Source organism: Heliangelus exortis, chromosome 4 (genome assembly GCF_036169615.1).
Source record: "Heliangelus exortis chromosome 4, bHelExo1.hap1, whole genome shotgun sequence".
Taxonomy (NCBI): Eukaryota; Metazoa; Chordata; class Aves; order Apodiformes; family Trochilidae; genus Heliangelus; species Heliangelus exortis.
In genome coordinates, this window is record NC_092425.1 from 43,706,123 (window position 1) to 43,729,363 (window position 23,241).

Here is a 23,241-nt window from a genome sequence, read left to right on the forward strand (position 1 = left end):
AACCACTTTGCAGTGTGAGCACCTTGGACCAGTGCAGTGTGAATCACTTGTACAGAACCAGAAGAGCTTTCCTTTAATGCAAATTACTTGCCAAGACCAAATTTTGCTACTTCCCTCTTCTCTGCTTCCAACTTGTCTCTTTTGATCAGTTCCCCAGCCAAGTTAAGACTGTAAGCTTCTGCTGCATTTACTGCATAGTTCTGGTACAAACTAAGTCAAAAGAAACCAGATATATATTTGTACTTTTCTGGGGGGGGATCAGGTTTGTTGTGCTTCAGTTAAGCTTGGACTATTTTTGCCATGTTATATGTGAGCATTGATGGTGAGACTGCATCATCTTAACTGCCAGTTTGAACATTTGATCAGCACTTTAATCATATTTTTTGTATCACTGGCAAAGTAAGTCTTAGATGACAGTTGAATGGTAAGAAGAGCTTCAGTGTCTTCCTGAGCCTCCTAAGTGCCTACCACAGTTTTGTGGAGTGTACTTGTGTGATTAATGTGCCTTTATACAAATTTTAAAAACCATTCCTACAGAAGTTCCAAAGCTCAGGTAACATACCTTAAAATAAACCAGTTGGGGTTAACCTCAGCATCCCTGTTTCCTTTTACTGTCATCTTTATTCCTGAAGATCCTCTGCTGGGGCTGCTGAACCAGGAGTGCTCAGGGTAACCTCCTGTATGCTGCAAGGCCATTTGTAACCACACCTCTGCATCCCTCTCTGCTCCTGCTGTCAGAAAGACTCTGATTAATTCTGCTTGGGCTGTTATTGTGCTCTTAGTTTCTCTTTTTGTTATGGTCATTCAGAAAGGACAAGTTTACCTGCCCTCATCCTTTGAACAGTCAGGAGTTCACTACAAAGTGGGAGCAATTGTTCAGTGAATTGTGAGCTCTAGAAGTGCAGTCTGCAGGTGGCAGCTGGGGAGGCTTCACCCTGGAGTCTTGGTTAAAGAGGTTGTGTTGTTTTCATAGCAGAGCCTAAATTCCCATGCAAAATGAGCAGTAATAGTTACACTTCATCTGGGATGGTGACTATCAGCTGCTTAGTCCCTTCTCTAGAGTCCTCGTCATACCCATGTGACCAGTGATTTTTTATTATTATTATTATTTAATTTTTTACTTTCTTCACCCTAGGTCTTGGAAATGTATTTTCTCTTTACTGTTTACAGATAGTTATAGCTTAGATTGTCATGAATGGCCTCACTGTGTTATGTCGTTTTATTTTTGTTACTTTGAATCCAAGCTTTAATTCTTGACATACCACAAAAACAAGGGGGAGGTGCCTTTTCTTAAACAAAAAATCAAATTGAGTCATGGCTGAAGAAACAGACTGCTTGAGAAGCACTGAGTTGGTTGTGTACTGTTACCTGTTTCATTGGAAAAAAATAAGGTTGTTTTTCAATAGCCTTGTTCTACTGACTGCTAGTTGGGATTTAAACAAGCATACATACTGGCTAGATTTCAAGGAAGGTATTTTTAATTCTGTGTTAACAGTGAATTCCACTGAGCAGCCAACTCTAATATGATGAATCTTTACTTCTGAAGCTACATCTTTTAAAAACTGGTTTGTTTTCCCCATGGAATTGTTCTTGGAACTGTCTTGAAATGTGGTGTGGCAAGGCAGCTAAGAAAAGGAGAATGGAGCTGACTTAGACAAATTGCATTTCTAGTTGAGGGCTATCCAGGGCCAACTTGAGGGGCTATCTGTTGTATATTTTTCTCCTTGTACTCAGCCTTTCTGTATAGTATGTTCTTTCTGGTTTGTTCCATATGATTGTAAAAGGTTTAACTAAGTAAACCACATGTGTGCCTGACTCAGGGCATCAGAGGCAGCAGAGGTTTAATGCCTTGAGCACAGCTGCAGTGCTGGGGTGAGCAGCTGCCTGGATCTCCTTACAGCAGGAGTGTCACTTCGTAACATGGAGTGGGTGTCCCTATTCAGCCTGGTTTCTGACTGCTTTTTGACTTATTGAATCATGATGCGATGAAATGTTGTTGTTACCAATACAGAGTATTTAAAACAAATAAAAAAAGAAACTTCTACTTTCTTAAAAATGGAGATTCCTGTTGAAGATGGGTTCTACTGTATTAAGAGCCTGAGATTTGGAGCTGCAGTCATCTTGGTTTTTTAGCTGTGTGACATATATGTCAGGTTCATAAATGTTGTATATGGGGTATAGCTCAGTAGAGTAACCCAGAGTATTTTTGGGGGGCTTATGGGTTCTCTGCTGAAAGCAACACTTGACTAAATAGTGAACTGATTTCTATCATCTGATGTGAGGTAGCAGCAAGAAGCTGAAGATCACGGATCATCTTTTGACTTAAAAGTCAACAGAATGTGCTGGCAGCCCAGCAAAACAACTGTTGTCAGGTATGTTTACATGTGTCCAGGAAGGTGGCACAAGGGAGAGGCAGAGGGTTGGGTGACATTTAATTAAAATGATATAATTGCTGGAAAGGACCCTGGGGGTGCTGGGAGTTGAGAGCCCTGGGGGTTTTCCCTGTGGGTGTGAGAGTGCCTTCCAAGGCTGCTGGATCATCAGGAAGGAGAACCTGGAGCTGGGTGAACTAAGGCTGCCTACCCACCAGAGCTTCTGTGCTTGTTCTTCTCAGTGGGAGTGGAGAGCCAGGAACATGTGTGTCCCTGGACGTGTGATGCAGAGGGTGATTGCTGTGAGAGGTGATGTGTTCCTGGGTTCCTCTTATTGTAGCTGGCAGGAAAACAGTGTAGAAGCACTCGGTGTGTATCCTGTTAGAAGTGTTCTCACAAAGACTACCTGTAGGCTCACTATACGTGTGATTGTATGCCTGAGTGTCTGTGGAGTATAATAATGGCTTAGAAGTTGAGATGGATGGAAAACAGAGTTGGCTTAAGAAAGAATTGCAGTGTTCAGAAACAAAACTAACATTGCAAGCATTTTATGAAAAAGAGAGAAGAAAGCACAGTTGAATAGCCAGTAACAGAACACTTAGGACAGGCACTCAACATGTGGAGAACACATTCTGGTTCTTAAATGCCTGGAACACTGGCACTGGTGGCAGTGGAAGAATTGGCTCTGGGGCAGTGTTTTGGAATGGAAGCTTTTGCTTCAACTGTGTGTGTTGTAACACTTGAGTTGTAACATCCTTTGTTAACATGGAGTATTGCAGAACTCAGGAGAGATGCATTTTCCATTGTCTTCATATGATAAGAAGGAAATGTCATGAATATAGTACAGTTTGCTGTTGAGTTGTACTCATAGCTTTTTGCCATCTTATATTTGTTTACATCGATTCTTTCTGGAATTAAAGTGGGCTGGATTGCCTTTTGCTTCCCTTTGCTTCCCTCAGCTTAGTACTGGAATTTAGAGATGTAATAAAAGGTTTGATGTATCCCCAAAATGATGCAGAAGGACTGTGAGAAGTGGAGAGGTTGGGAAACCTGGACTGGAATTTCTTGGCAAGTGCTCACCTGAAACTGTCCTCTGGGTGCTTTGCTCTTGTGAGCTCTCCTCTGGCTTGGGGTAAGGCCATGTGTTTATCTGCTCTCCTGAATGCTTGTAAAGCCCATCTTCTGCAGTGCAGACGTGGTTCTGCTGGAGCAAGTCACTGTTGTGTTTTCTAACATACACATCACTGTGGGCATGTGCAGGAACTGGGGATAAAAGCAAGTTTAGTTCTGTAGTGGCTTCCTTTTGGCTTCCAGACTTCCTGCACTTGAAGAGTTGGCTTTGTCTTTAAATGATCATTATAGGTGTCTGTCTTGGAAGAAGAGCAGTTGTGTGGTGTGGTACATAGCTCATTAATCATGGCTGTGTGGCTCTGGCAGCAAACCAGCCAGCTGCGTGCCAGAGAGCAGGACAATGGGAACCCTCTGGAGATTTGGACACAAGATGTCCCTGAAAGGACTTGGCTGCAATAGCCAATTCACAGCAGTCACTGTGTTAAAGCAGAAAAATGTGTTCTTCTGTTCTTCTGCCGTGAAGAAATGTGAGGGACCATTAAGCATTTGGTTACTTGTTGTTGTACACTGCTTCTAATGGGGTTTCAAACCACCACAAGTTTCTGTAGCACAGCTTTGGAGTCCTTGGTCTGCTGCACAGTCTGGAGCTTTAAGTGAAGCAACTCACTACAGTTTAACAAGAAACTACAAAACATGAGGAGAAACAAAAAGACTCTACAACCCTGAACAGCTCATGCCCTCAGTTCATGTTTCTTTGGCAACTCATGTTCTTGAGGTGTTGGTAAAGTGTTGCCCAGACCCACAGCTTGATATGGCTGTTGTACAATGTTCCAGATTAGGTAAATTAACAATTAAAATAAGTTCAGATAAATGTTTGTACTCACTGGAAATACTGCTTGTGTTACTGCCCTTTCCTTGGCTGTGGTTTCAGGTATTGTTGAATGCAAGTTCAGGATCTTTCCCTGTCTCAAAATGATCTTCAGCTTTTCTAGAGAACATTTCCAAAATAACTTGAACTTATTCACACATCACAAGAATAAATGGTATGTGTGGGCTGTGCCAGTGCTGTGCCTTTTCTCTCTGATAGGATTCAGTGATTATTTTCTTGTGTGTCAAATATTAGAGCAATCACGATCACCTTTCACTTTTTTTTTTAAACACACTTCAACTTGTAGACTAATTATTTGAAAGAATATCTAAGCAATATATGTCAGACAGGAGTGGTTTAATCTGCCATTTTTGTTCTCCTTGAAAATAAAGGTGGTAAGCAGTGTAAATCCCCATTACAGCACTCAGCAGCTGCTGCCCTTGCTTTTGTCAAAGAACTAGTGCAGATTTAGTTGCAGTGTGCCAGTAATCCTTGGGCCTGACATGTGGCAAATTGTTCTGCAGTGATGGTGGCAGTATGTTACCAATTCAAAGAGAGCTTAAAGCCCTTATGCCCTGCTCTTTTGCCACCCCCACAATGCCCTGAACTGATGAACTAGCAGAAGGCATGTAATTACTGCAGTTGTTAGGGGGAATTCATCCTCTTATAATCGGATGTCTTGAAAAAGAACATCAGAACAGAAAATTTCCTTGAAGATTGGGATCTTCTTATGCGATTAAAGATGTTCCACCTGGCTCGCATTTGAGCAAAGAACAATTGTCTCCTGCAAGATGCAAACCTGATTAGAAGTGTAGTAATCTGAACAGCACATTACAAACAGATGTTACTCAACATTTTGCAGCATTTTTATAAGTATGTATCTGAACAGTCTCTGCAGCAGTGTAGGTTGAGGAGATGGCGTGAAATCAACATGACAGAACACTTTGGTTTGAAATCTATTTGGCCAGAGCATTAAATTGTCATTAACTGGGGCATTTTCCTTTTTGGGGGCCATAAGTTTCCTTACACTACAGGTTTGTAGTGCTGTGTGTATTTATTTAACTCACTGGCTTCTTTAGGGATGAAAGAGAGGGAACTGGAAGTGCAAAAACCCAAACAAAGTGTTCCTTTTGTGGGTTTAAAATTGGTAGCTCAATGGAGCTAATACATTTTTTAGTTTGCTTTTGACAGCAGTCTGCTGCAGTTTTCTGCCTGTTGTTGAGATTAAACCACAAACACTGCAGTGAAAGAGACATTTTTCCACAGAGTTTGGCTTTGTCAGACTGTAAAGCGTTAAATATCTTAAACTAATGTCTGCTTGGAGCAGATGACCGTTCACAACACCTTAACACAAACCAAAGAATAAAGCAGGATGCTGCTTCTTTCCTGAAAAACACAAATGTGGGAGCAGTGAGGTCATCACTGCTGAAACACTTCAGAAACAGAGCTTGCTTCCAATCTCTGCAGCAGGGGCAGCTGCTGCTCCTGGCAATGCCTGACCTGTGCCCCTTGCTTTGCTGTCCAGTTGTGCACACAGGGTCATACACATAGCGCCATACACCTCCCCTGAGGCTGGTGGTGCTACTCTAGCTTATGAGTGTCTAAGCACTGCAAAATTTATTGGCTTTTTGATGATTTTGAGTCTGTGCCAAATACAGGAACATAAATTTCCATACATTCATCCACAGTGAGCAGGAGGTCTCTGCTTACTGAGGAACACTTCTCTCCCGTGAGTGGGATTGCTCAAGGAACTGTCCCTGACTTCATCCCAGTTTTTCTGGTGGTAGGTAGACTCGAGAAAGGAAATTTAGGATGTTTAAATTCCTTAAAATGAGGTTGTCTGGATGCCAGAACCCCCACCTCCTTTGCTGTGTATTCTCAGCAAGAAAACCAGCCCTGGGTGGGTCTGTGAGGGGCTGTTGGGATGGCTGATGTGCCAGCACCAGCACAGTCAGGTTGGTGAGAAACTGCTGCAAGTGTTTTGCCATGTGTTGCCAAGTCCTGTCTGCTGCTCTGGCCAGACAGCTCTGCTACTGGGACCTGAGCATCGTGTGGCTTCAGTTCCTGCTTCAGCAGGTCAGAGCTGGAGGGATGGATTAGGGTTTTTTGGCTTGTCAGTGTCTTTTGCAGTTTGTTTTCCAGCAAGTGTTGCATAAAATTAAAAAAAAATATTTAAACCTTCTGGGAAGTCAGGTATATTAGGTACACTGTGGTTCAGTTCTTGTCTTAGGAAAAAATGATAAATTGTTTTCTGCATCTGGAAATCATGAACAATGGTATAATCATGCCTTGGGAGTGTAAACTTGTGGTTATTGACATATACAACAAATCCCCCAAACCTTTTATGTAAGTGATGTTAACATCTATTCTAGAAATATTTCCTTTTTTCTTCTCTTTTTAAATCTAATTGCACTTGTGTTAACATTAGTATTTCAGTAAATATTAGAAACAGCAGGATTTGGAAGACAGGGTTATATGGAGCAATGTGAGGCTGTACCTTTGGGAAATCTAAAGTAAGCAGCCAAATAATCCAGTTTCTAATTTAGTGGGTAAAACAAATATGTAGTATTTAAAATTACAGTACATAAGAAGCAATCTGACACCAGAAGCTAAGAAGAAACAGCTCAAAGCCATAATCACTTGATGGGTTTAGTCATTCTGGTCATCTTGGTTTTAAATCCACACATAAAATATATTGCTACAGAATTTTTATCATTTTATTGTTACTTTAATTGTAATTGCAGAAGAGCAAGAGAGGTGCTGGGTGAAGGAATCTGTTATTGATTCCTGTTAAAAAAAGGAAGAAACTGTTCTTTTAAAACTTAATATTCTGGTCTGAACTGGACTATAGAAAGAAAAAAAGAATGTGATTTGGCCTGAAAGTTGGTAAATCCCTCGTGAAAGAAGAAACTCTTTTGTATGGTGTAAGAACCAGAGCCAGCAGCTGGATCCTGGCTGCAGGTTTATTTTGGTGAAATGAGTGGTGCACACATCCCTCCCCAGCTTTCAGTCCTCTGAACACCCCGAGCTGATGAAATGTCAGCAGTTGTCTAAGCAGGCCATGGCTGGCAGGTGTCAGTGTGTGAGGTGATGGGGCAGGGCAGTGTGCTGTGCCTGCAGCAGGCTGAGGATGAGCTGAAGGAGAAGCCCTGTGGTGGGTGCTGGAGCTGAGAGCCCCTTGCAGCCCCCGGGCTGTGGTGGTGGCTGTGTGGCAGGGACAGGGGGCTCACTGTGGCCATCAGGTGCCAGTCCCAGCCCTGGCTGGTGCAGGGGTAGATGTGGTTGGTGGTGACATTGCTGCAATCCTCATCTGCAGCTTGGTCCCACACCATTCATCCATCCAGCTGTAGCCAGAGGTGGAAGCACACGGATTGCCAGGAGCACAATCCTGTGCCTGCCAGGAGCTGGGTTAACCTTGCTGCTGCTGGAATTGCCTGCTCAGTCATAGCTGCTGAAAACAGCGTGGCTGTGCTGTGCCCTGTGCCTAAAGGAGAGCAAGCAGCCTTTCCCCAGCTCAGACCAAGTGTTCTGATTTTCCTCCTGCTTGTTCTCTTCAGATAGAAATCTGGCAGTCAGTGGCACTCCTGAAAACATCTCTGTGCAGCAGCAGGGCTCCAGCATGGGGAGAAACTCATTTCCAGGAGCCTGAGGAGTGCACCCTTTGCTCTGCCTGCTCTTCCCATCAGTTTTGTTTACTGCTGCAAATTTTTTCTGCTCCCAGTATTTCTAAGGCAACCAACCCATGAAAGAGTCGTCAGTGAGTTGTTCTCTTAACTCTACTTGTCAGATAGTAAATAGTGGGCATAAAGACAGAGGAGTAAAATGAAGAGAAATTTTTTTCCCATAGAGAAAGTAAGCTGACAGATCGTGTTTAGAAGCAAGCAAGAAAACAGTTCTAAGTTAAAGCAAAAGAGGAATAGGGCTTGGGGATATTTTGTTTTATTGGGTTTTGAATTTTTGCCTGAATTTCTACACTAGAAGGGGCTAGATGTGGAGCCTCAGGGTCACTAGATAAACAGACTTTCTCCAAGCATAGGTTTGACATGCCAGGGCAAGTATTGCTCTCAGAAGAAAGGTAAAAGCTCTCCCTGTTCTGCTTCCCAGTGTGTGCTTTGTTGGGGTTACTCATGGGGAAGGCTGTGATGGGGAGAGGTGGTTTCAGCCAAAGCCAAGGGGGGCACCTGGGGAGGCCTTTTCAAATGCCCACATGGCAGTGACCATCAGGGTTAATTCTCAGTGGGATTTGTGAGTCCAGGTTATGATTTTGGTCCTGGCTGCAGGGAGGAACAGAGAGTATTCCAAAGCAATTGGGAATCATCCTTGTCCCTGCACCTATATATTCACAGGGAGACATGAACTTGTGATCTTCCTCCCCATCAACACCCTAGGGAGGCAAAAACCCTGGGCACATGTCCATGTTGTGGCTGCTGGCAGGCTCCAGGTCTCACCTCCTGTAAGGAGCTGGTGCCCATGAGGGCAGGACAGAGATATTGACCTCATGTAACCTGCCCTGCAGCTTGGGCAGGACCAAACTTCTATCACTCACTCCCTGGTTTTCATAGACCTTAGAGAAACCTGGTTACCTTGGAGATGCTGCCCAGGATTATCTTCTGCTCTGAAAGCTTTGGACAGGAAGCACTGGGGAATAACAGGGTGTCATGTACTTATTTGCCTTGTGAAACCACACTGAGTATGTACTATTGCCACATCTGTGCCTGCCTGTGGTAAAAGCCTTTCTGTAAGTCCCAGAGAAGCTCTTCAAAAGTCACCTTAAGGGATGTGTTTGTCTACAAGGTTCATTTGCTCTCTGGTGTACAGGATCTGCACAGCAGTCCCAGACCCTCTGAGCTCTGTGTGAGGCTGTAAAATGGTACCTGGGCCCTGAAGGGAGCTGTTTTGAAAGCACTGAATACTTTTTTTATCTTTGCTGACTGTGTGTGGCTAGAGCAGTAGGTTTTTCAGAGCACAAGTACTTCAAGAAATAGTCTGCTCTTTAAAAAATAAAATAAAATCTTGAAAGCATGCTGGCTGCTGTTCCCTTGGAGAGGGGCAGCTGCATAATGAGTGTGTTTGGGAAGCTGGCTCTAGAGATCCTCCATGGGCCCAAAATACTAGTGCAGTTATTTCCAGGCATCTTGTGCTTGAGAAGTAAAGCTAGAAGGCCTGACTGTGAATCCATTGTATGAGTGCTGTTTGAAATATTAGTTCTGATTTTAGCCCACTTCCCCCAGCACAGTCTGTATGTTTGCATCAGCTCTTGGTGTGTGTGGAATAAGGGTTGGCTCTGAATGTATTTCAAGTTTTGTTTTGCATTTTTCTTTGGACCTGCAGGTTCCCCTGGAAAACAAGTGGATAACTCAGCCAGCAATCAAGGAAATAACTTGGGGACCCCAACCAAAGGTGGAAAACTGAGCCATGCTTTTAGAGATCCCAGGCCTGGGAAGAAACCTGCAGAGGGACAAGTGATGAAAGGTGATGAATCAGAGAGTGATTTTGAATCTGATCCTCCCTCTCCCAAGAGCAGTGAGGAAGAGGAAGAACAGGAGGATGAAGAAGTCTTGCAAGGAGAAAATGGAGACTTCAATGATGACAATGATACAGAACTTGAGAATTTAGGCCACCGGCCTCTCCTCATGGACTCTGAGGAAGAGGTGGAGGAAGAGGAGGAAGAGAAGCAAAGTTCTGACTCTGATTCTGATCGTACCAAACAGAAGTCTGTGGAAGGGCTCCTGAGCAGTAGGTTCAGAAATGATGTGGGCAGCAGTGAAGTCCCTGAACTCAGTTCACTGCATATGCCCCTGTCTGAAGTGCCAAGTACTGTCAGCAAAACAATCCCTGGCCCAGAATTCGATGTGTTTGGGGCAGTGCCCTTTTTCACTCTGCAGCCTCAGCAGAGAGAGAGGATGGACAAAGATGTTTCTTCTCAGATGGCTTTTCCCTGCTTGAACCAAGACCAGGATGACTTCGACGTTTTCACGAAAGCCCCCTTCAGCAAGAAGGTGTCTCAGCAAGATGCCCAGGTGGTGGGAACCGAGCCTCTGCTCTCCCCCACCTCCCCACGAGGCGTCGACATCTTTGGCTGCACCCCGTTTCAGCCCTCCCTTCTCCCCAGGAGCGGTGGGAGCAGAGAGGACCTGTTCGGGCTGGTTCCTTTCGAAGAGATCACGGGGAGTCAGCAGCAGAAGGTGAAGCAGCAGCGGAACCTGCAGAAGCTTTCCTCCCGGCAGAGGCGCATGAAGCAGGAGGTCTCCAAGAGCAACGGGAAGCGGCACCACGGCACCCCCACCACCGCCAAGAAGGCGCTGAAACCCAACTACCGCACCCCGGAGAGAGCCCGCCGGCACCGCAGGGCAGCCCGCAGGGACTCCCAGAGCAGCAACGAGTTCCTGACCATCTCCGACTCCAAAGAGAACATCAGCCTTGCCCTGACCGACGGCAAGGACCGAACCAACCCTCTGCAGCCCGACGAGAGCCTGCTGGATCCCTTCGGAGCCAAACCCTTCCACCCGCCGGACGGGATGCGGCATCCCCAGCACCAGGGCTGCGCGGAGCCCCGGGGGGACCACGGCCCGGGGGTGGGGGCTGCCAGAGCCAGGCAGAGCACCTTGCACGCCGGAGAGGGGCTGAAAACAGATGACTTCGGGGCAGTGCCCTTCACGGAACTGGTTGTGCAGAGTGCCCAGGGCCAGCAGCAGCTGCTGGAGTTGGATCCCTTTGGAGCAGCTCCCTTTCCTTCCAAACAGTAAATGCTTCCAGTGGGTACCCCCACACCACCTCTCCCGGTGACTTCACAGAGGTTTTAATTAGTGGAGTAATTTATCTGGTTGAATTGACAGGGACCCGGGTTGCCCAGGTTGTTCAAGAAGGCATGGCCAGCTTGCACCATGAAATTTAAATTTCTGCTGGGTTGTTTAAGGGTTGTTTGGGGGGGTTGTTTGTTTCTTCTTATTGTGGTGGTTGGTGGTTGTGTTTTGGTTTGGTTTTTTGGGGGGGGGTTTTTTAGTTTTTTGAGGTTTTTGTTTTGGGTTGGGTTTTTTTTTGGTTGGTTGGTGGGTTTTTTTTTTTTGTTTGTTTTTTGGTTTTTTTTAGAAAAATAGAAAAAGAAGCAAACCAGGAGCATGATTTTGTTATGACAGATGGCTCCCAGAGTGAAAAGAGAAATCAGAAATGAATCATTGTCTTGTCACTGACTCTGGGCCCTGGAAGAGACTGTCATTCTGCACTTTTGCTTTGCCTTTTCAGCCTCGTGTGATGTGCTGAGAAGGAGGGGGGGGACAGGCAGAGGTCACAAGAAAAACATTTTCCACAGGCAGAGGTGGCCTGGTGGAACTCTGGTGGTTCTTTGTGTCTCAGTCACCATAGACTTAAGAACCAAAATGTACTAATATCCAGATTGGTGTGCTGGAAATAGTCAAGCCTTTGCTTCCTAGGTGCAAACTACCTGTATTAATCATGAAAATAGAGAAGCCAAGTCCTCAAGGGGCTGTGGCCCAGAATTTCAGCGCACAGCTGTGACTTGGGACCTGGTAGACATCTATGCAGCTGCAAAGATGAAAGGTAGATTTTTTTTGTGTGCCTAAACATTCAATTTAATTTTTTTTTTTTTTTTTTTTTTACGATAAGTGCCATTAATGTAAAATAGCAAACTGGAATTTTAGAGTTAAAACTAAAGATATGGAGACTATAGTGGTTTGTGAGACAACAAACCTGAATGTAGGGGGGTGAACCAGCAGGGATGTGGCCAGTGTTTGCAGCACTTTGAAAACTACTCAGTGCACTGGGGAGGGAGGCTGGTTTACACGAGGAAATCATTTGGCACATAAGGAGTATTTCAGATGACTTCTACAGTTGACTGTGAGATGCAACCATCAGATTTATTTGATTGGGATTTGTGTCTGAAAATACCTTTTCTTTTTTTCTCTTAGATTTTTATTGCAAAGAAAACTTGTATTCTTTGAAACCTGTTGTTTTTTTTAAACAAGAATAATTTTATGAACTGCCTGTAACCTGATGTTCTCTTCGGTTCTGATGAATCTCTTGTACTTTAGCCTTTTTTATACGGAAGTTTTTTTCTCCATGCACTGAGCTTTGAAGAACCTTTTCCTGAACCCGGATCTGTTTGGGAACAGAAGCAGTGAGCAGCAGGCAGTGAGCTGCCTTTCCCACCACGACGCCTTAGGGCAGGACTCCTGCCCACCCACCCCTGGGAGACACCAGCACCCGGGATGTGGCTGGAGTGGTGCTGGGCAGGGGACATGAACAGGCTCCTCGGGGACAGGATTCCCTTCCTGGGGTGCACAAGTGCTGTGTGTATGCAGCACGGCTCCTCGGCTGTCCCTGCCAGGCCCTGCAACCCCTGCCGAGCAGGGACACCTCGGGCTGGGGCCATTCCTCTGCCCTGTGCTGTGGCAATCTGAAAGAGGAGGAGGTTCCTCTGCGGGTCTCAACCCTCTGTCCTGCTCCGCCCAGTGCTGATGAGCAGATAGTTGGATGTTTATCTGTGGAGGACATAAGCATTTGTGGTTCTGTGTCCCTGTGTGTGTGTGTCCTTCACAGGAGGTGAAGAGAAATATTTAGGGCTGTGCATTTTTGTTCCAAGTCTCCTGATGGCTATACAGCCACCCAGAGGTCTGTGAGGGGGTTGTGGGTGGATCCCTTTCAATATTTGCTGAAAACGATGCATCAAAAACAAGTTACTTGACATCTTTGGGGTTTGATTTCATAAAACTCTTCTTTGGATGTATGAGATTGCTTCCCCTGGTCCTGGCGTTTGAAAGTAGCTCATACAGTATCTGCAAACCTTCATTGCCTGTATCTTCCTCGTTTTCATTTTTCTTGCGGGGTGGAAGTGAACTGTTACAGCTGTGCTTGGTTCAGAATGCCTTCATCAGGCTTAGAAATTAAGCTCCTATGAGGTTATGAGTAGAAATGTTTCAGCTCTCTTTGCACAGGCGTTTCCTAGGCTTTATTACTACTGTTCTCACCTGGGGTTTTGTGCCAAAGGCTGTAAGAAGCGCTCGCCAAGTTTTGTAGCATTTTCTGGTACTCAGGTTAACTCTTGTTTCCTTTTTGTTTCTCTGCCTGCTCACAAGATGCCTTCCTGCCCTTGCCTTCTGCACAGGTCCTTGCCTGCCCCAGGAGAGTGATGTGGTGGGTGGGGCAGGGGGTGGAAATAAAAGGAGAATAAAACAAGAGGCAGCTGCCCCGTTGTCCTCGGTGGGGTGGTCCTCACCAAAGCCATCAGCTGCTGCTTCAGCTCCTGGGAAAGCAACTTGAGGGCTTGCTCAGCTGTTTGGTGCCAGAGGGAAGGGTTCCCAAGGCCATGGGAGGGTGCTTAGCTCCAGCTGCCAGGGGAGCAACTGTCCTGTCCTGTGGAGACAGGGCCTGTGGGCTGAAATGTGAGTGAAGAACAGAGGAAGTGTGAATGTTTTTCATTTGCTCACCTTGAGGCTGAAGGGTGCCAGAGGATTTCCCTGGGGTTGGAAGAGGGTCTGTCAGTGGCTCTAGCACAGGGCAGGAGGGCTGAGGGGGAGCTGGGCACAGGAACTGGGGGGAGGGAGAAGCAGACTGGAACCCACTTCTCTCCCACAGTGTCAGGATGCCTCTGGCTGCAGTGGAGTTATGCCTGGTGATGTCTGCTTTCTAATGGCCTTGATAAACATTGTTCTTTGTATTCTAGTTACAGAACAGGTGGGTTTCCAGCCATGTAACATTTTGTTTTTATCCTTGTGGGTGAGGTCAGTACACCTTGCTCAGCTGGCTGTGTGCAGCACAGGGCTGCTCACACACTACTAAACCCCTGCTGGGCTTAACTTGAGCTGAGATCCACTGTTCAGCAGAGACAAAATGTGGTGCTGCTGGGGAAGGTGATAGATGCCCTTTTGCCTTTATTTGCTGTGTGTGCCCATCCCTGTGTCGTGAAGGGAGTGTGTCAGTAACTCATGCCATGACAGCAGCAGTGGTGAGGTCGGGAGCTGACACTTCCAACCCAAACCATCCATGGGTTTGGGCAGCTTTCCTTCCAGTGTGTTGAAGAACTGAACCACAGGCCTTTTGAGAGTCAGCTGCTCGAGAGAGATTCTGTCTAAAGGTACAAAGAAGCCCTCAGTGGTTGTGGTCAGGGAAAGGACAGAGAGATGGGGGGGTTCCTCTCACGGTGGCTTTGGTTGGCCTGTGGGACACGGGGCCCATCAGCACCAGCCTTGGGGGAAACAACTTGTAATCCCTCTGGGTGTTCAGTTAGTAAAACCAAGTACTGTGAAAACAAGTTGATATATTTGCTACTGTGAGAATAAGAGTTTATCTGGAGGTTTTTTTTTATACTAAATCGTGTATTTTTATATATGAAAAGTATATATAAAATATACACATGCTCGCACACATCATGGATCTCTTGGAGTTGCTGTGTTTTTAATAACAGCAGCCACAATCACTTTCCCATGACTTGAGGGAGTGAATGAGTAAAAGCTGTAAAAGAAAAAAGTGCAAAGGGCAGCTGCTGCATTAGTTTTCCATAGTGCTTATTTCAAAAGGAAAATCAAGGACATTTGTGTGTATAGCTTAATTTGTGACTAAGGCATCACTTAACATTAAGGAGTGTAAAAACTATTTTGAAATTGCTGGCATTCAGCTTTTAAGTGCACTTTCCTGAACTACACTTCCATTTCTTGTTAGGACTTCAAGTTTCTAAAGCTTCTTTTGTGTACCACTAAAGAGAGAACTTTAACTTCTTTGTGATACTGATGTACGTCATAAAAAACTTGCAGTTGTTGAATAAACAAATGTGGTAACAGTGACTTTGCAGCTCTCCTTAAACTTTTCATTACTGAGTATTCACACTCAGGCTTTACTCACTCTTAAGTAATGCTGCTTCTCCCAATTGCTTTTTGTGGCTGCAGGCTCATCTCACTCTTTTTAATTTTTTTTAAAATACTTGTATTTGCTGCCCAATTGTCTGTCTTTGTTCAGCTTGTTAAAAACCTGCAGATCATGTAGTGGTTTTAATGCTTTAGGGCCAGTATTACTCTTTAAAACCTTCTTGCAGAATGGTTTCAGAAGGATGGGTCCCAATTCTGAGGGACAGTCACAGAAACTTGGTCCTTGGTCCCTTTTCCGTAGCCAAAATGTTATGTTGGGGTCCAAGGCCACCTCTGTGGACTTGGTTCTGTCCCTCACTTTGGGACATAATTTTAATATGATTTTCTAGGAATTGCTTACCAAAGCAGGTTTTTTTTCACTCTTGGGGAAGCTGAAGTGAGAATGAAAAGGGTGAAGGAAAGCTGGAGCAGCAGCAGACCTGGACATGAGCAGCTCACGTCCTGCCTGTTCTGTCTGCTGCACATTGCCCCTTCCAGTCTGAATTTCCTAGGAGCAAATCCATGGGGGAAGAGTTTAACTGGAGCCTTCACCTTAAATGAAAATGAGTGACCGTGGCTGTTACATTGGTGCTTCAATCAGTTTTTCAAGGATAAGGAGGACTTCCAACCTGGAGTCAGGCTGGCTCCCGGGGGGGAGGTTGCACAGCTGAGCTCAGCTTCAGGGAGCACTGCTCCAAAGCCAGAGACAGGAGGAGAAACACTACACACACCATGGGCTGGGGCAGTGCAGGTCCCCTCTGTGCTGTGCCTGCAGACAGCCTGGCTCCTGCTGTATTTAAAACCCAGGGAGGTGACGAGTTGTGCAGTCGAGCAGTTCACATCTGTCACTTCCCTGTGTGAGATGCAGGAATGGTGTTATTCCAGGTAAACATCCAAGGAACTGATATTTATTTACAGGTTCAGTATGTACACAGAAGACCATCATGCAGCTTGATAAATTTTGTCAAGGTATTAAAAATGTACAGCTTTGCAGCCAGTTTCCTTGTCAGTGAAAACTGCTACAGTAGTTAGTTTACATAAAAAAAATACATAATACAATAGCAAACTAGAAAGTCAGTATGCTTTTTCAATACATAGACACATTCTTCAAATATTGTTCACACAACACTGGAAACATTTTCTATACTTGTAGTTTCCTTGTCAGGCTTCAGTAGTAGTAATTAGTGCACTTGAAACTTGCTTGGCTGTCAAGTTAAAAAAAAAAAAAAAAACAAAACAAAAAAACCAAAAACCTGTGTACACTGAAAGGCTCAAAGGTTTGGGAGCTGAATCTTAAATGCAAAGTCAGTTCTTGCCACTGCTCATTTCTGGAATAGAAAAAAAGCAACAAAAAAAAAAAAACAAAACAAACAAACAAACAAAAAAAAACCAACCCAACAACAAACTGCAACCCAGCTACTGAACTTCCAAACTGTCATCACCCCTCTCCAGCAGGATGGAGTCAGCACCCTGCCCTCTGCACCCCCAGGAGGGCAGCAACAGCCAGGACAGAGTGGGATATGGCATGGGAAAAGGACAAGAAAGTTCAGTGAGCTGAATCCATGGCAGATTCACTGCTGTGTTAGTTTGTCCTGCTGAACAAATGTCATTGAAAAAAAAGTCTTAGCAACTCCACTGATGGCAGGAGAGAAACAAACTGAATGCACAGGCTTAGTGCTACTCCTGAAATACATCAGCATTCTAATTCCAAGTTACCAAAGGGAGCCAGAGGCAGTCCCTGAAGTAGTGGCACTACCCATATTGGGAGGGAGGTTTAATTTTCAAGATCTGACGTGAAGATATAGCTATGGTGGATGATGTGGCTTTATCTTCCAGGAAAAAGAGTTCATCCAGAACAGTACAAGAGTCCACTGAACACCAGGGGATGTCAGCTATTGACTGGGAGGGGACAGCACATCATCCAGGCACAGCTTGTGAAGGATCCAACATGCTGTACTGCTGTGGTTCAGCTTCAGGATCAGGCCTCAGAGTCCCTGTGGCTTTACAAGCCTGCTGCCAGGAGTGGTTTCTTAATTATGCACTTGAAAAAAAACCTGAAAAGCTGGACAGAGGTCTGTAGGCTCAGCAAGGGTACTTACCTCTGTTGGTTTTGTTTACCAAACAAAACAAACTCTGCTGTGATCCAAACAGAGTTTTGCAGCCCACTTCTCCTCTGTCCCTCTCCAGAAGTCCTGTTTTTGTACCTGATTGCAGGTGGGAAATGAACATCAGCCCCCAGGCACTGCTGTTGGTGTTTTCAAAGCTCATTGTGTAGCACCCAGCAAGCAGGTAACAGTCCAGGAGTCAGAAAAGCAGCTGGCTCAGTGCTTAACTTCATAGCTCAGCTCTTTAGGCAAAGTCCAGACCCTCAAAGTCAGAAATTCCATTGTTGTGCCTCTGGAACAGAGTGGGGAAACAGGTTTAGTCACTGACTGTGCACATGAAATTATCAGCTCTTGACCTGATTTCCAAAAAAAACCCAAAAAAACCAGATCAGTGTTTAATAGGCTGAAAATGTGACAAAAGCCTGAGGAAAAGGCAGCTTAGGAACAAGTACTAATAACTGCTCCGGGCTATTAGAATTGTGGAACAGATGAAAGGAATGTGGCAGGCTCTGTCCAGCCTGTTCTAACACTGTGCCTGACAGAGCCTCACTCACATCCTGTGTGGCCAGCAGAGTGCCTGCCACCAAGCCCACTGCTTTTTCAGTCACAAGTGCCACACCAATCAGCATTTTCCTTGGGACAGCTAATGAGGAAGGTTGGCTGCAGCATGCGACAAGGTAGGACCGGGATGATTTAACTCTGTACTGGGTAGGGAGCCCTGGAGCTGCTGTACCTGGGCTCACAGGTGGGTGGTGTACTCAGGACAGGGCTGGCTGTGCCGGTACTGCATGATGTAAACCATGGACTGGTGCCACCAGTACAGCATCACCACTGCCAGGACGTGCCACACCTGGTGACTGGAGCCGAGGTAGTTCAACTGTCCTGCCGGGAAGAGAGACAGAGAGTGGGTAAGCTGTTAGTTTTAGTTTCAGCAGTAGCTCTTTTTTTTTTTTTTTTTTTTTTTTTTTTTTTTGCAGGTAGCAATCAGTCTCCTCCAAAGCTCAACTACATAACCTCATGCTGCCCTTGCTGGGAGGCAGCGTGAGCTCTGTAACAAACTCCATCAGGAGTTGTCTGCCTTCTGGTGACAGTGTTTTACTCTGTGTCAGAATAGTTTGTGGTCAACCTGTTCTGACAGGGAGCTCAGGACTGGCAGAAGGGACTGTCACATTGCAGGAAGCTAAGCTGCAGGAAAAAAAACAAACCACACCCAGAAGAGAATTTCCTACCTGGGAAGTATCTTTCTGGAACTTTGGAAATATAGAAGAGAAAAGCTACAGCAGCGATGAAGTACATGACAACTACACGTGGAGCAAACTCCTGCAAAAGAAAAGGAAGCTCTCCTATTCTGTTAGAAGGGAAAAGAAGAAAGAAAAAAAAAAAAAGCCCCTTAAGGTAAGAAAAAGGCATGGTAGAACTGAATCTTACTTCAGTGCCTGTGTTACCTATGGACAAAATCCAACAGAGAAGCCAATGCCAAAGTTTGGGAAACTCTGGGTGGGAATAAGCTTGTTTATCATGACCTCCCTGCTTCAGCACACCAGCCCCTGAGTGTTTCTGTGCAGCCTGGAGCAGGCCTGAGACTTGTCAATAAAAGGATGTTCTCCAACACACTGATCTTGTGCAGAACCAGCAGGGTAAGTGAGAAGGGTGGCTGTGGTGCAAAATCTCATCAACTGGTTAGGATTGCAGTCACTAAAACCCAGCCACAGGACTGCTGCACACTGGATGGGAACTAATCAAGCAACCCAGTCGTGCTTTGCTGGTTGTTTTCCCTAACAGCAAGTTTTGTTACCAGAAGCAGAGCATTTTTCTTAAGTTTGGACACATAACATGTATCCTATCTTACCACTCTGCTACCCCAGGAGGAGCTACAGGGGGGCAGAACAGTTCAGCAACCTCCTGCTGCTGTTCATTGAGGAGCTGCCTGAGAGACAGAAGGCTAAGCAGACAACTTCTGATTTTTGCTGCTAACCCAGGGAACTGAAGAGGAAGCAAACCATCATCCCATCAATGTCTTCTCATTCCCCTCCCTCCAGCACTGGTGCAGCCTGACAGACTTCCCTGTCCCCCAGGGAGCAAGGGTGCATCCCACCCACACAGGCTGCTCTGCACTCTTGTGTCCAGTTTTCCTGCTCATGGTGCAGTTTTCCATCAGCAAAGTAGATTTAATGCACTCAACCCCTGTACTGCTTCTCATGTAAGGTTTTTTTTAAGTGTTTGCATTTGGATCAGAGTGTCTGTAAGAATTCTGTGCTTGGAGAAATTTCAATTCCCTTCATTTCCCCCAGTGCAAGAGGACTGCTCCTGTGGGAGAGCTGGGCTGGATGTTCCCTGGGGGTCCCTTCCAGCTCTGATTCTGTGTCTGGAGGAGGATGGGCAATGAGGAGCAAAGGGGACTCTCCCCCTCCCCTCTCAGGTGGTACCTGTACGATGGAGGCCGAGACGCCGCCGTTGAGCCAAACCCAGTGGAGGGTGGGGATGACTCCATAGCCAGAGACAGAGCAGAAGATGATGGAACGCAGCCTGTGCCACTGCTGGGTGAGGTAACTGGGGTGGATCTGGGCAAAGAACACTGCCAGGATCAGTGCCAGCACGGTGATCAGGTACACCTGGCGCCAGTACTGGGGGGAGAGAAACAGCAGGAAGTTGGTGGGTGCCTCCTCTGGGGGGGAGGTTTGTGCTGCTGAATGTGCTGAGACCTCAGATCACTGCTGGGAGCACAAGTGGTGGGGCTGGAAGGGACAGAACTGACTGTACTTGTCCTGCAGCAGAGGAACAGACAAGCTTCTCTCTGCCTCCTGTGAGGGGTTTGATTTCCCTGTGCTGGGGAGATGATCAGCCCTGATCAGCCTCATCCCTCTGGCAGCAGCAGGGCTTGTGAAGTTTACCCTGACTCCTCTCCTGTTGGGACACCCTGCCCGGGGCCCCCTTTCCTGGGCCAAGGGACTGAAGGGCCCCCTGCCCCCTGCAGGAGTGCTCCCGACTCACGTTGTTACAGTAGAAGGCGTAGAAGACCCCCGAGACGTAGCAGCCCAGGATGCCGATGGAGATGCCCGCGTAGTCCAGCGCCATCCAGCGTCGGCTCGTCTTCTCGGAGCGGTGGCAGCAGAAGAGGTGATAGCCCACGGAGCACAGCATGCAGACCTGGGACGGGGCGGGAGGAGGGCCTGTGAGCGGCGGGGGAAGCGGCACCGAGCAGGGCAAGCTCAGGCTCTGGAGCCCCCAGGGCGTCCCTTCACCTGTGTTCTGTCCTGACGGGCAGCAGGGAGCATCCCCACCTCTGGCAGAGAGGAGGGGGAGCAGAGAACTTGGCAAGATGTGAGGACCCCAGGCTGCTCAGGGGAGCAAGGGGCTGCTGAGGCCAGGTCTGAGCCCAGCAAGGAGACAGCAGGTGAGGGAGCAGGGCTGTGTCTGCATGAGCACAGTGGGACCAGGAGCTACCCCGAGCAGAACCCAAAGCCCAGATCTGCCTGGTACCCACATGGCTTGACTGAGGGAATGCACAAGGGAAGGGGCACAGACTGCTCATTTTCTCATTTTTTCCCTGAGAAATGGCCGTTCCCAGCAGCAGCCACTCCTGAACCCCAGCAACCCTGCTGAAGCTGTGGAACACAACCCTAGTTGTTGCACAATTTAGTTCTCCTTCAGAGCCTCTTTCCTACACCAGCTCTGCTGACTCCTCCCTGGTTTATTCCATATATTGACTGTGTCAGAATCAACTCAACCAGTGAGCCTGCAAGTCTGCTGTAAAAAGCACAGCCATGTCAAACATGCCTTCCCAGGTCCTTCAAATGGCCTTTCAGTACTAAAGGGGGCCTGCAAGAAAGATGGGGACAGACTGTTTAGCAGGGCCTGTACTAATGGGACGAGGGTGGTGGTTTTAAACTTAAAAGGGGGTGAAGTTAGACTGGACGTAAGGCAGACATTTTTGACAGTGAGTGTGGTGAAACCCTGGCTCATGTTGCCCAGAGATGTGCAGTGCACTGGGGGAGCTCTAAAGGCCCCTTCCAACCTGTACCCTTCCACACTGCTATGATTTCAGTTGTGACCCGAGTCCATCTTGCTGTGCACTCACACACACACACAGTGTGTGGAAGCACTGCTGGTGTGTTCCAACGCTCTCCTTCTCCAAGCAGCTCCCTGAGCAAGCCCCCAGCCCCCGCCCGTGCCGCCAGCCCCCACCTGGAAGCAGAAGAGGCAGACGGAGCAGATGACAAAGTCCTCCCGGGAGGCGCCGGCGGCGGGCAGGACGGCCGTCAGGTCGTAGATGCCCAGCGTGAAGAAGAGGATGAAGCCGAGCAGATGGCTCCAGATGTTGACGGTCTCGTTGGAGAGGATGAAGAGGCTGCGAGGAGACAGAGCGGTGCGGGGGGTGAGGGGCGAGGCGGGGCAGGGCCGGTGCGGTACGGTGCGGGGCTGCCCTCACCTCTTGAGGCAGAGGCGGGAGGGCAGGTAGGCCCGGTAGCCGTCGGTGATGTAGGGGTTGTCCTTCAGGAAGCCGGGGATCTGCTCGTAGGTGTAGAGGCGGATGCCGCGGGGCACCAGCACGGGCCAGTACTGGTAGCTGCCCAGCTCGATGTAGTGCGCGCTGCGCAGCAGCTTCTGGTGCATCCTGACCGCCGCCCCGCCGCCGCATCGGACCGCCCCGCTGCCGTCCCCCTCACGGGCCGCCGCCCGCGGGGATCTCCCCCGTTTCCCGCAGTTCCCGCATCTCCCGCCCCTCCGCCCCGGCCCGGCCCGGCCCGGCCCGCTCGCTCCCGCCGCCCGGCCCTGAGGGGCAGCGGCCGCGTCGCAGGGCGATGGCGTCACCGCGGCGCCCGCGCGCTGCTGGCGGGAGCGGCGGTTGGGCGCGCGGGGGCGCCGTTCGTCCCCTCAGGCGGGCGGCGGGGAGGGCGGGGGTGGCATCGAGGTGTTCCCGGGGCCTTTGGGGAGCAAACCAGGCTGGAAAAGTGGGGATTTCAGCGCTGCGGTGAGGGGCTCCGTATGGCATGTCCCGCAGTGCCCCAGGCTGAGGGGACGTGGGGAAAAATGCGGCTCTGCTTGGAAGTTGTCAGCGCGAGTGTAACTTGATTCTCCAGGCAGAGCTCTCATGGCATAAGGTGTAGAAGAAAATGTTAGGTTATTATCACAACAGGTAATTTTGTCCAAAAAGAAATGCTGTGCATCCCTTAGAAACTCTTGGAAGAAGATATTTCTGTGGGGGGGTACGATGCTGAGAAAAGTTAAGCCGGGCGGAGCTGTGGAGGTGTCTCGGTGAGTTTCCCACCTGACAGGGTCACCGGAGGGCCGGGGATTCCGCTGGAAAAGTTTCCCGGAGACAAGTCTTCAGGGGCCACGGAGGTGTTACCTGATCGCTTGTCCAAAAGAGAAATAATTCACAGGCTGCCGCTGGATGTTGCTGCTCTGGTGGAAGAACAGCTCCACTTCCCGCTGACCTGTGCCAGCTGTGCTCCGAGTAGGAAACTGCCCTGTTTGGGTTAACCTGGTGCCCTGGGGAGCTGAAATCTCTGAAGCAGCCTAGTGTGACCAAGCTAACAGTGTGACGTCTACGTGGTGGCAATCTTTATCCTAACAGGTGTCCCACTGGCTTTTCTCTCTGCAGTGTTCTCTTGGAGAGTGAGGGAGATAAGGCACGGTTCTGCAGACAGGCGTTTAGAGGCACAGGAGTGCAGCTGGCACGGTAACCGAGGGGAGTGAGCTGCGGCTGTCCCGAGGACATGCACCGTGTGCTCCAGCCCCGACTCACGTTACTCCGGCCACCTACTGATTAGGAAGTGCTAACAAGTTAAAACCTTAATGAGTCTTAAGCGTCCAGTGACTCATTAGCTCACTAAGAACATTATACCTGGAAAAAACTACTTTGTTTCTAAGCCCTGTGCAATGAAATCCGAGTTCTTCAGAGAGTTCAGTCAAAAGGAACGGGAGCCGACAAGAACTGGTTTTGGTTGGTTCTTTTTTTGGTGGTG

The 23,241-nt window shown here is 47.7% G+C and overlaps 2 protein-coding genes across 6 annotated transcripts in view; one reads left to right on the plus strand and one right to left on the minus strand.

The window, feature by feature from the left end:
* BMP2K (BMP2 inducible kinase) overlaps positions 1-15,107 on the plus strand; it is a 54,890-nt gene extending 39,783 nt beyond the window's left edge. For 3 of the 4 annotated variants that reach the window (XM_071744229.1, XM_071744231.1, XM_071744232.1), the window contains one exon: positions 9,643-15,107. In XM_071744229.1, the coding sequence (XP_071600330.1) occupies positions 9,643-11,057 (1,415 nt within the window). In that variant the 3' untranslated portion in view covers positions 11,058-15,107. The remainder of the gene's footprint in view (positions 1-9,642) is intronic. The other variant, XM_071744230.1, reaches the window with a different exon arrangement.
* A 946-nt stretch (positions 15,108-16,053) lies between these two features.
* Positions 16,054-22,058, minus strand: PAQR3 (progestin and adipoQ receptor family member 3). 2 transcript variants are annotated; one of them, XM_071744233.1, is made up of 7 exons: positions 21,702-22,058; positions 21,458-21,620; positions 20,264-20,419; positions 19,699-19,896; positions 18,502-18,592; positions 18,006-18,154; positions 16,054-17,564 (listed from the first exon to the last, which is right to left on the minus strand). In XM_071744233.1, exons 1-6 carry the CDS (start codon positions 21,884-21,886, stop codon positions 18,012-18,014), a joined length of 936 nt encoding a protein of 311 aa, XP_071600334.1. In that variant the 5' UTR covers positions 21,887-22,058; the 3' UTR covers positions 16,054-17,564; positions 18,006-18,011. The 2 variants fall into 2 exon arrangements, with proteins under 2 accessions (XP_071600334.1, XP_071600335.1); XM_071744234.1 differs by having other exon boundaries at positions 18,006-18,149; positions 21,702-21,995.
* Positions 22,059-23,241: the final 1,183 nt, after the last annotated feature.